The 12,761-nt window shown below is 34.7% G+C and overlaps 3 protein-coding genes across 3 annotated transcripts; 2 read left to right on the top strand and 1 right to left on the bottom strand.

Moving 5' to 3' along the window:
• The first annotated feature begins 690 nt into the window (after positions 1 to 690).
• LOC105208573 (keratin-associated protein 19-2) lies at positions 691 to 1,357 on the top strand. The gene is made up of 2 exons (XM_011178497.3): positions 691 to 845; positions 906 to 1,357. Exons 1-2 carry the CDS (start codon positions 834 to 836, stop codon positions 1,203 to 1,205), a joined length of 312 nt encoding a protein of 103 aa, XP_011176799.1. The 5' UTR covers positions 691 to 833; the 3' UTR covers positions 1,206 to 1,357.
• Positions 1,358 to 1,726: 369 nt separating this feature from the next.
• LOC105208572 (ribonuclease Z, mitochondrial) lies at positions 1,727 to 4,799 on the bottom strand. Its single transcript, XM_011178494.3, has 4 exons — positions 4,640 to 4,799; positions 3,910 to 4,561; positions 3,072 to 3,852; positions 1,727 to 3,007 (listed from the first exon to the last, which is right to left on the bottom strand). The coding sequence occupies exons 2-4, from the start codon at positions 4,549 to 4,551 to the stop codon at positions 1,881 to 1,883; spliced, it is 2,550 nt and encodes an 849-aa protein (XP_011176796.1). The 5' UTR covers positions 4,552 to 4,561; positions 4,640 to 4,799; the 3' UTR covers positions 1,727 to 1,880.
• Positions 4,800 to 6,559: 1,760 nt separating this feature from the next.
• LOC114803568 (tyrosine-protein phosphatase corkscrew) lies at positions 6,560 to 12,268 on the top strand. Its single transcript, XM_029037979.2, has 4 exons — positions 6,560 to 7,534; positions 7,605 to 7,792; positions 7,862 to 7,988; positions 10,250 to 12,268. The coding sequence occupies exons 1-4, from the start codon at positions 7,467 to 7,469 to the stop codon at positions 10,263 to 10,265; spliced, it is 399 nt and encodes a 132-aa protein (XP_028893812.1). The 5' UTR covers positions 6,560 to 7,466; the 3' UTR covers positions 10,266 to 12,268.
• Positions 12,269 to 12,761: the final 493 nt, after the last annotated feature.

Raw genomic sequence — 12,761 nt, forward strand, 5'->3', positions numbered from 1 at the left:
TCTAACGGTTTTGAAACTGAATAATTCAAAATTTGCAGTCTCTAGTAGCGGAGACACCTGAGCACTTACTCCCTGACTGCCCGGTGATTGCGAAGAAAAGGAATCAGATAATTGGTGATCTGTATCCCCAAAGGGATAGTATTGCGTCCATCAGCCCTGGAACACTGTTAAGGTTTCTTAACGTGACAGGTTTATATGGTAGACTATGATAATTGGAGAGAGCACAATAGACCTTAGGTCGCATTTCTCTCTTTCTTCTAAAAAGTTTAATAAATTACATTAAATGTGTTAATGGTTCCACTGTGTATGGCGTTTAAGGTCATTATAAGGGTAGCCGCAGGAAAACGAGCTTTCTTGAAAGGGTTGGACTGTACGGAGAGGAGTGTTAGATAAGTCGGATTCTTTCAGCATGAAAAGAGGCATCTAACCACATTCCTGTCTGTAATACCGCTAAAAAATCGATGCATACGCAATTTTATTATCCATATTAACTAAATTAGGCCGAATTGTGATTACCCGAACCCTTTACTAAATAATTATATTCATGTAATCTGAGCAGTCTGCGCAACTGCAGCTGTTTAAATGTTCACTAAAACTTCTACCAAAGGGTACATAACTTGGTAACTTGACTTATTAAGCGCTTGCCGTTGCAGTTGTTGTTGGTGCCACATTGCTGTGCCACCCAAGTTACGCAAAAGCGCGTTGCAAGCTTACCGTTTGCCGTTAATTCGTATTTGCCGATATAAATAGCTGCCACAAGCAGCGACAATACATCATAGCTACAGCAGCAACAGTTAGTGCAGCATCAGTGTTAACGTCGCAAAGCATACAAAATGAAATATCTGGTAAGTGAGGCGCCACAGGATATTTAACGTGTGACTAACTAAATTTTTGCAAAAATTCAGCAAATTTTCTTCCTTGTCATCATCTGTGCGGCGGCATGCCTCGCCGCTGTTGCAGAGCCGGAGGATGCCAGCGCCTTGGAGGAGAAGAAGACTAACAAACGTGGTATCTATGGCTTCGGTTACGGGCATGGCTTTGGGCATGGTCTTTATGGCGGCTATGGAGGCGGTTACGGTGGTGGTTTTGGTCATTACGGTGGTTATCCACATTATGGCGGCGGTTATGGCTTCCATGGTGGTCCAATCTACGGTGGACATGGATACTTTCCTTACCATGGTGGTTACTATGGTGGCTATCATTAAGTGGCACAAAAGCAAGCACTTACATACATTTAAAAATGAATATATCGACACTAATACCATGTAGTGTGCGAATATAACGTTCTTCTTTATGTACAGTTTTAAATTTTTAGCCGGAAATAAAGATTTTTCGTATAAAAAACACTATTAAAGAATATTTTTTTTTAATTATTTAGGAAATCACACCAAATTAAAAAAATATAATATATTATAAAAAAATAATAATTTAAAATTAAATAAAAATAATAAATTATAAAAATTAATAATAAAAAAATAAAAAAAATAATAATATCAATATCATAAAAATAAAAAATAATAATAAAACATCATAAAAATAAAAATTAATAAATGAAACAAATCAACCAAATGCCAATCACACCAAATACTAAAAAAAATAATAATTTATAAAAAAAAAATAATTTATAAAAAAATAATAATAATTTATATAAAAAATAATAATTTATAAAAAAAGACTAATAAAATATTCTTTTTAAACCTTTAAATTGTTATAAAAGTCATTTAAATGTTTTAAATAATTTTATAAGCCTTATATATTTGTATATTTACATACTGATTTTTACCACGTCAGTATGTTTTTATAGCTAACAAATAAATTTAGAATTTACAAGCGTAATGTAATAAAATCTAATAACATTTATACCAAATCCACTCCACTCCTCACTCCGTATTTAACAATTTCCGTTTTCGTTCCAATTTCATTTCACGTTTCAATGCCTTCTGTTCCAATTCCTCGGCATGTTCGGCAAAGAGCGCATGTAACGCCGGGTACATGTGATGAAATTGCTCCAAATCACCCAACGAAACTTGCATATTATCAAATGCTATCGACACATTATTCAACTGCGGCTCCCCTTCACCGCCAACCAACTGCTGCATACGCGGCAATTTGGCGTAACGCTGCGAGAAATGCGTTAGTATAATGTATTGTGCTTGCATTTCGCGTCCCTGTGCGATCGCCTGCGAAATAGTGCTATGCATTTTCACTTTCGCCTCTTCAATCAGATCATCCTCCATGGTGGCTTCGTGTATGAGCACAGTGGAGTTGCGCCCCAACTCGACTAGATCGCGACAGGGCATTGAATCGCCACTGTAAGTGATTGTTATCGGTCCATTGCTACCTATTGGCGCTGGTAGGCGCACACTCACACCAAATGAGTGCGGACAATGACGTACCAGGCAGGTGGCGACTGCATCAATACCGAGATCGGCGCGTGTTTCATGGAAAGGCATTGGTTGTTCTAACATTTCGGCATTGCCGATGAGCGTGTAAGCTTGTGCGATGCTCTCAATGCGCGCGTTGTAGAAGTTCAGCCAAGGCTGTATTTGCACTGGTGCAAAGAGCAATACTTTTTGCTCGGCCAGCGGCACTTCTAGCTCCTGCAGCAAGCGTTGACGCTCATTCAACAAGCCAATCAGTCCGATATGATGATCGGCATGCAAGTGCGAGATATAAATCGCTTTCAGATTGCGTATAACACTTTCGGCGCGTTGTTGGCCATAAAGGCGCACAATCTGTCCTAGTGTACCCTCACCGCAATCGAGCAGCATGAAAGAATTTTCGGCTGGCTGTATCATAATGGCGCTCACGTTGCGTGTTTTATTCGGTATACAGGAGCCGGTGCCGAGAAAAGTGATTTTCGGGTATTCAGCGGTACATTTTGGTTCGGGTAGCGTTTGTTGTATTTCTTTAAGTTTGCTCAGTAATGTTGGAAAATCAGCGAGCGCTTGTGTTTCGGCAATATATTCACTGGGATTTAGCTGCGCTTCGGCGCTGCGATCAAGGCCTACAAAAATTTGTAAATTATATATAAATTAAAAACTTAAATCAAGTTTCAAAAATTAAATTACCTTTACGCGGCCGCAAATGAAAGTTTGTAAGCGAATTTATATTTGTTAGCTGCGTTTCATTAGCAACATCCACTGAACTTGCAGTTTTCGCTTCTGCTCCCACTTTCTCCGTTTCGCCTAATTTGGTGCGCTTCAATGTATTGCTAATGTTCGCGCTGTTGCAGGACTCCAGCGCTTCAGCAAGTAAGGGAAATGTGCGCGCGTTTAATTGATTCAATTGATATTGTATGCGATGCGCGGCTATGTAACCGGAAAAGTTGTTATGTGGCGAATTCAAATATAAATGCTGTGTGCTTGACGTGAAGTTCTGCATAAAATCGCGATAGGAATTATTCTCCAACATTTGCGCAGGCGTAAAGTGCACCACAAGCGCAACTTTACTTTCCGTATCCTCTTGCAGCTTACGGAATAGCGCCGCTTGTGCTTGTAGTGCTGGCAAGTACTCCGCTGTGGGTATATCCAAGAATACAAAGGAGAGCGCTGTTTCACTGGGCTCACTAACATCCTTGGAATGCACCACTGTGCCATCGGGTAGCGTAACATCGAAACCGTTTTTCAGCTGACCCAACAGTGGACCTGGTGGCACACCACGTTCGACACATTTTACCAAGTTAAGCGCGCCAGGACGTGGTTTCAGCTTGCATATGTAAGCAACTACCATCTGATTGTTAGCGTCTATCGTTTGATAAGGATTTACTGATTGCTTATAAAGCGGCACATATCTAACGCTCATCACGGCGTCTTCGAAGTCTGTGGATTGCGTGCAATCGCAGGTATTTATCTAAATGCAAATTACATTACAATAATTACACATTAATTTTTATACAAACACACATACCTTCAGCGTTTTCAGCACCACAAAGCGCTTCATGCTGTGCAATATGCTATCCAAATGTGGTGGTCCATGCAGCGCCATTTCTTTTACGCCTGCGTCCTGCACAGTCAACGCTAAGCCTGGAAAACCACCCACCACTGGCCACGTATTGCGCGTAACGAAAATGTGTTCTAAACGCGACAACTTTGTTTTATGCTCATGCGCCAAACGCTGTGTGCCTTCACCGCAGTTGAACAAATAACGCGCCTGATCGGTGAACAGATATATGGCACTTGGTGAACCATTGGCACCGGCACCGAGCACTTGTAAATTCACTATACCTGGTATATAAGGCATTGATTTCTTTTTGGCGGCTTGCAATTGCTTCTCCCGTCGCAGTTGTGGTGGTGCAGGCTTAGTTTTTTGGTTTGTAACAGTCACTTTAGAGAGCACAGCACTAAGCGCATCCTTACTTGCACATTCCTTTGTATAATTATCGTTACTCTTCTCTTGCAGCAGCTCTGCTTGTGCTTCCTCTGCCTTCGTCATAGTTGTGCTGTGTGTTCTTGTTACTGGAGATTCCATGTGTAGCAGTGTGTTTATATGTGTGAATTGTAAAATTTTGACACGTGCAAAGCTACGTCGCAATGCGCTGTTGAACAACATAAGCGTTTACCTGTAAATGTGTATTTTCGTGAATGATTTTCTTACAAATTTAACTGATGAAATAAATAATCAACAAGGTGTTACTTACAATACAGCTGACTACTTGGGGAAGAACACATGCGTCGCCTAAAGCAGCGTTTTGACATAACTTCACAGCTGTTGCAATTTGTTAGAGATGACAACGAAAGTAAGAAAAGGTAAAACGTCGATAAAAGGCGAGTTGAAAAGTCAGAAAAAATTCACCACAAAAGCTTGCGTATAAATACACCACAACGTAATTTGTTATTTATTAAAATAAAGTATTAAAAAGGTATAAAATGAAAATTTAATATTCAGATCATTTGCATTAATATATATTGCATAAATATACCTAAAAATATACTAATAAATACTCGTAGTATATCGAAATTCTTAAGCAATATTTGTTTATTTATATTTTATTCAAATATTATGTTATTTTTATCGTTGTTTTTATATTAATAATAGAAATAAAATGTTTAAATTTTCTTACTATTTAATCCATACCCCTTTCACCTTTTTACAACAAAAGCACATAGATCCCCGACTCGTTGGGGGCGAATGCCAGCTCCAAAGCAAACTACAATACAATTCCACTTGTGTTGGTGTGCTTTAAGTAGAAGAAGAAATAGAAAGAACGTGTGTGGAGCAGTGTTACCACTCGAAAAAATATTTACGTACCAAAATCCTACCAAATCTCCTTTCAAACTACCAAAGTACACATTTCATGTGTTTAAATAAAGTTTAAACATATTACATAATATAAAAGGTAATAAATTATTTATCAAAGAGATATTTTTTTTGCTGACCATACATAACGTACTTCACCCTTGTGTACTAGTTCTTTACAATGTACAAATTCCAAAATTTTCGATCCGCAGCGGCTGAACTGTACGGTAGTGTGATTAGATTAATCACAAACTTGTAGAAATCAATGAAACAAAACTTATTCATACAATTTTTATTGGTACCAAAGGTACTCCAAAATCTATGTATTGATATCCCTATCTTTCTTTAAATTATTATCATTCAACCCAAGTAACTTCCATTGAGTTATTATTTTAACGGGATCACAGAACTAAATTTTTTAAATTTTGAATTAATGGTTGTATTTCTATATTTTTTCCAAGAGAACATTACTTGGGGTTATAATATTTCAAAACTGCAAATCTTACTGTTAAAAATCAATTCTCGATTTGAATTGGTCTAAAGCTCAATATAAAATTCAAGTACGTTAGTTTGATTCTCACTTATTTCGTTATCGCTAGTTTTACTTTTAAATACATTGTTTGAAAATTTTTTGTTGTTGAAATTACTTAAAATATGAAGGAATATTTACTTAATATTAGAATAAAAATATGACAACTGACAACTTTCCGACTGAAATTCGTTATTAAAATTATTAATAATTGGGAGTACATACCTACATACCTTAAAAACAAAAAAAGGCTCACATTTTTTAATTCATAGTATTTGCTAAATCTGCGGATCGAATTCCATTGACTTTAAGATAATTGGAAATAAAATATAATCTCACACTTTCCAACTGTTCAAGAAGTCTGTAAATTACAACTAAGCCATCTTGTTTGTGAAATAGCAAGCATTTTTTGGGATTTTACTGAACAGTATTTTTGAAATTCTCTTAAAGCAAGAAAGTATGCAATATTAAGCGAACCAATTTTAAGATTAACATTCTTTGTAGATATGTATATCTAATAAGAAACTTTCCCAACCAACTACCCAAGGCAAATGAGACTACCAATTTTGGTCCGTTCAAGCCAAAACGGCAACGCTGGTATGGAGGTGCAGCGTTGCAAAAGCAGCAGTCAGTAGCAGAAATTGAGGTTGAAAAGCGAAACGAAACCACACAAAGATAAAAGCTGGAACAAAAGTGTGTTGGGAGAAAAAATTTTCTTCGATATTGAGCTAAAATTCATCAGAAAATGTCCTCGCGAAGGTAATTAGAATAAAAAGTGCACTTGGATTATGCCAACTGATAAATATGGCGTTGGTATTTAGTGTAAAAACACATTTCAAATGTGTACAAAAAGTGAAATTTGCAAATTGGCATTGTGCTCATTTGAGAAATATACTGCTATACGCGATTACTTGGTGTGTACGCCGATGTGCGACAGCGGTCGCGGCTGAGACCAAAGCCACTGCAGCTGGCTGGCTATCGGACTGCCTGCCTGATTGTCTAGCAATGTGTTGCGTTGCTGCTATGGCCTTCTGTTGCTATTGCTGTTGCTGACTGCCAAAGCTTGTACTATGCGTTGTTGCTGAGTGCATGCTGCCGATCGTTTACGCGTGTGCTTGTTATGTGTATGTGTGTTGGTATGTGCATTTGATGGGCATGTATGCGTACAAAAAACGCTACTGTCGTCATTACCACCACCCGCACCCACCCAAAACGCGTATAACGCTATTGAGCGATTACGTTTGCCTGCTTAGTAGCGGAGCGCATCGCGGGTAACAAATTTGATATAAATATATAGTGTGATGAGCATTTGAATTAATAGAGCAATTGGAAGATAAGAAAATATCAAAAACACTGCTAAAAGTTTTGTTACCAGCTGTAATGTGACATGGCCTTCCTCACGTTTTCACATGCATTCGTTGAAATCAGATAAAATCGCTTGTCAAACAAAGATTACACTTACACTTGCATACATATTAGAAATAACAACCGTGCCACCCAACCTCCCACCTGCTGACTGTCAATAGCAGCTGTACACGACCGGCTTCACACTCGTGTCCTGTGCACACAGCTGACGAGACGACCAAAATCAGTGTTACACACATATATATATAAGCGTTAAAGCATACATACAAAAGAAGTAAACTAAAGCACGCGTATTAATACAGCTCCAGGATTTCGTGCTGTAATTAGGAAAAAAATGGAAAATTGTGATTCCTATGTGCATTTACAGGCAGAGAAACGTTTTGAGTTGCTTCGTCGTAAAAAGTCAATGAAACTAAAAGTCGTGCTCGAAACCACATTCTTACTAACAATTTATTTTCTTCTACCTCCATAGATGGTTTCACCCAACAATAAGTGGTATAGAAGCTGAGAATCTACTGCGTGAAAAAGGCTTCGATGGCTCCTTTTTGGCACGCCTCTCATCCTCAAATCCTGGCGCTTTCACGTTATCGGTACGCCGTGGCCAAGAGGTGACACATATAAAGATACAAAACAATGGTGACTTCTTCGACTTGTATGGCGGTAAGCAGTGTTGTGCTTAACATTTTAATACAAAATCATATTTAATTTGTATTTATATATTGCTTTTAGGCGAAAAATTCGCAACACTTCCTGAATTGGTACAATACTACATGGAAAATGGTGAGCTGAAAGAGAAAAATGGACAAGTTATAGAACTAAAACAGCCTTTGATCTGTGCTGAGCCCACAACCGAGCGGTAAGTGACAAATAAACATAGCAAATTGATTTTCTCTATATACATACATATAACGTGAGAAATGTGAATTTGAACAATAGTGCTTGGTGATGCTAAGTGTTTATTAATAATAGCAAGAAAAAAACAGAAAATGTTGTATAGCAACAGCAGTCGTTGTTGTTATTGTAATTTTTTATCATTTATTTATTTTTTTATTAAATATTGTTTTATGAATATAACAATCACGCATCTACACATTAATATTAATATGTGTAGATATATGCAAGTGTTTGGCGTAGGTGGCGTATGAGTAATACAGTTTGGTTTACGAAAATGCATTTGTTAATCACAGAAGTAAAGTGTCGAAATACATATGTACATATGTATGTATGTTACGTGTATTACAATGTACTCAAGTATCGAATTATTGTTTGATAAGCTCATAAGCTTAATAAGTATATATATATATATATACGTATGTATATACAAATTTCGATTGCTTGAACTGTTCTTTACTGTATATCTCGTTTAATATAGTATTGATATCAGCAGCTGTGTACGCTAACACAAAGAATGTTTTAATAAATTTTCGCAATAAATTAATATATTTTAGGGTCATATGTATTATTTTATATGCTTTATTATATTTACATTTTTTTATAGAACGGTTTCTCTTACCTTTATTATATTAATCTAAAAGTGATCTTTTATTCTAAAATATTTAAAATAATTTTATCCCCCAAACTACATTTTGCTTCACCTAACAAACGTACATGCTATTAATATGCGCCTAAATATATGCTACACTTATTGACGTGTGTTTAGCAAAACTACAGTGCACTTTTAGAAGAGCTTTCAGCTACCTTCAAACAACATTACACACAAATATAACGCATATATGTCAGATAAGCTATGGGCTTAAGGAACTTTAGTTACAAAATAATTATTAAAATACATAAATATGTATATGCAAATGCCTTATAAAATTTGCACTCGCTTGAAAAACAACAGCAACAAAAAATAAGCTAAAAAGTATCTTTTCTTTAAAAAAAATTCTTGTTCATGGCGTATGACCTCTTTTGTGAAGTCTCCAAGACAATCAATTCCACAATTACATTTTTAAATTTACCAAAAAAATGCTTAGTTTTTCAATTTCGAAGCAGTTTCTGTAGTCTCCAAAATTTTATAGTAAAAATTTTTAATTTAATTTTAATTATTATTTATAAATTTTTTACATACAACGTATGTATGCTGCATGCCGCCAGATTTTATTTATTATTCTATTGACACTCGCTATTGGAGTGCCAACGCCAACGCAAATCTATACGGAGCAGAATAAAGCGTTTTATAGATACTTTGTGCTATTTATTGTTCCATATTTTTACAGCCGACATATATATTTGGCATGCGCGAAGATTTGTTGAACTCTTGCTGAAGTGACATACGCAAACGTTTTGTACTGTCCATTGTCAGCTCTGTTTGGCATAAAATCGTTAATGAAAAATGTATGGAAAACGTTGATAAAAAGCGTAATTAAAACAGCGAGTGATAATCAAGTCAAAAGTACACAATTTGGTTGTCATTTCTTGCGCTTTTTAAGGCACTTAATCGCATAATTATTTTTCCTTATTAGTCGATGATGGCTTTCTTAAAATGAAATGTCCATAAATTTCTTCAGCTATTGTCACTTGAGAGAATAAAAAATTATGTGTAGAAGTGAGAAAGCACAAAAGTCGATCAAATGCATATCATATATGTATGTAAATGTGTCTATATTCTATCCACATTAATTTAATAAGCAGACATTCACCTTGCTCAACAAAGTTTTTGTTAATAGATTTATGGTGTGCAGATTGTTAATTTTTTTAATAGATTTTTATGTTAAAATTTTCGCTTCAAGTCAGAATTAAAAGAGTTAACAAAATAAAATAATGCAAGTAAATGTTGCTATATAGTTTTAGCTACTTTTTAAGAACTCTCCAAACTCTCCATTTATTTCTTAAGCAGAAAAACACTTCAAGAACTAATAGAAATAATTTCATAAAATATTTCATGATTTTTTTTTTATTTTTTAGAAACTCTCCAAACTCTCCACTTATTTTGTAAGCAGAAAAACACTTCAATAATTAATAGAAATTATTTCATAAATATTTCATGATTTTTTTTTTATTTTTTAGAAACTCACCAAACTCTCCACTTATTTTTTTAGTGATAAAATCACTTGAATAATTAATATAATGATTTCATACATATTTTATGTCATACAAATGTTTTTTTTTAAGTCTCCAAAAGCTCTAAGCATATTATTTGAAGAAGAAAAGCATGGATATTTAATTGGAAATACTCAAACTGATGGAAAATGAATTATTAAAGCTTGTAATTGGACCCAATTTGAAATATCTTCTAACAAAAGGAATAAAAAAATACATTTTGATTTAAATAAGTAAAATATAAGTATGAATAAGTATCCATAAAGAATCAATTAAGTGAAAAAAATCATTTGTCAGCATCCTAAAACTCTATATTTAACTCATAAATATTTAAAAAACGTGTAAATTGTTAAACATTTATTGTTAAACATTTTTCACAACCAATCGTTTAAACTCTATTAAATCAAACTAGACATGCCGTCTATTTATAAACAAGCTTTACATAAGATGAAACGATCTCAAAACTCGTGTCATTAATTTATTACGCTTCACACTCATCAAGAAAACGGCATAGTAATTAGTTCGTATTGATCTTATAAAAAGTCTACAACACATATATTAATTTAATAGTTACAACTGCCAATAAATATTGATTTATTTGTAAGCGAGTATTTACAAATTCATTAAAATCTACGTAAAACTCGTATTTAATGCAGTTTTTATAAACTCTCCAAACTCTACAAAAAATTTTCATCGACGCTAAATTTACTAATCAATTATAAATAGGCAATTAAATGCAAAAATATGCTTGTTTCAGCAAATTTCATACAGTCTCCAAACTCTACACAATTTTTTTAAGCTATAATTTTGTTTAACTTTTCATAATAAATAATAAAATTTATTTATAAACGTTTTTAATGACTTTCAATTAATTCACACAAAGCCTACAAACTCTACACAGCTGCTAATAATTAATTATTTTGTATTTCCCGTAAAATGTGTCTATTAATTTAAACTAGTTTATATAAGCATTTAATGTACTCACTACTGTTGAGTTTTTCGTGTGATTGATGAATATGTGCCTTTTTAGATTTGTCACGTTTAGGTTAGCGCGAAAGTAATAATTTCGCTAAATTTTGCTAAATAATTTATCACTTGCCGGTGCTTAGATAACCGTACATTCAACGTGGTTGTCGATGCCCCCTAACAGCTTAAACAGCGCGTAGAAGCTTGTCTCCTCTCTGCTTTAGTGCTCAACGAATTGCTAACGCGCCGTTTATTTCAGTTCAGTTATACTTAGCCCTGTGGCATCAGCGCGTCAAGCGTTTGCCCTTGAAATGCTACGCGTTTGATTATCTAGCGATCTTTACATTTATCTGCCTGTCAAAACTGTTTAACTTTGCTAATTTTCAATTTAGTTTATTTAATGGAGCAGTTTTTCAATTTTACTAATTCCAGTCACGTTTTTATAAACAATTTCTGTATTTACATAAGCATATTTGTATGTGTCTCGAGGTATATGGATATGTACAAGTAGAGCTCACTCGCCACCTTAAAAAGGGTATTTTACCATATTTAATTGAACTTAGAAGGCGTGTTGCTTTACACGTTGAAATTTGTAACAAATTTAATTATAGTTCGCAATTAAATTTATAAATTCGCTTACGAGCTGAGAATGTAAATTGGTAGTCGTGATGGCGATCACCTGAAAATGTTCTCAATTAGCGCAGTTAGTGGTTTCCAGCATTACACACACAAATTGTGATTATACAAACTTCTACTATAGATCTACTGTAGTTGAATACAAAAATTAGCAAAATTTAAAATAATTTTCTTCATAAAAAATATTTGGAGACTAAGCCTTTTCACACAGCCAAATTAATTGATCAATTAAAATTTTAATTGAGAAACCAGTTTTTGCCCTTCACACTGACGGCTACTCGATAATCGATCAGCTGTTCCTTTTTTTTGCTTTTCATGAGAAGTTGGTAAGTTTCATCAGCTGATCGCTATTTTATATTATTTACAGCAGCGACATCTACCGTCGTGTAGCGTGAACAATAACTTGCAGACAAAGAACGTATATATAATTACAAATACGGTCTTTGTCGCAGAGTTGTATTTCATTTTCAAGTCGATTAAAATTCAATTTTCAATTAATGTCGATTTGTATTTATTTTGTATGGTAAATCGATCTAAATAAGCGTTTAAATCGAGCAAAGGCCGGTTAATTGATCACTTAGCCCCTATATGAAATGGCTATAAGTCGATCTAAATCAGCGTTTTAATCGAGCAAAGGCTGGTTAATTGATCAATTAGCTTCTGTGTGAAATGGCTATAAATCGATCTAAATCAGTGTTTTAATCGAGCAAAGGCCGGTTAATTAATCGATTAGCTTCTGTGTGAAAAGGCTATAAATCGATCTAAATCAGCGTTTTAATTGAGCAAAGACCGGTTAATTGATTAATTAGGTCTTGTGTGAAAAGGCTATAAATCGATCTAAGGCCGTTTTAATCAAGCAAAGGCCGGTTAATTGTTCCATTTGCTTCTGTTTGAAATGGCTATAAATCGATCTAAATCAGCGTTTTAATCGATCGAAGGCTGGTTAATTGATCAATTAGCTCCTGTGTGAAAAGGTTATAAA

This window comes from Zeugodacus cucurbitae, chromosome 5 (assembly GCF_028554725.1).
Source record: "Zeugodacus cucurbitae isolate PBARC_wt_2022May chromosome 5, idZeuCucr1.2, whole genome shotgun sequence".
Lineage (NCBI taxonomy): Eukaryota > Metazoa > Arthropoda > Insecta > Diptera > Tephritidae > Zeugodacus > Zeugodacus cucurbitae.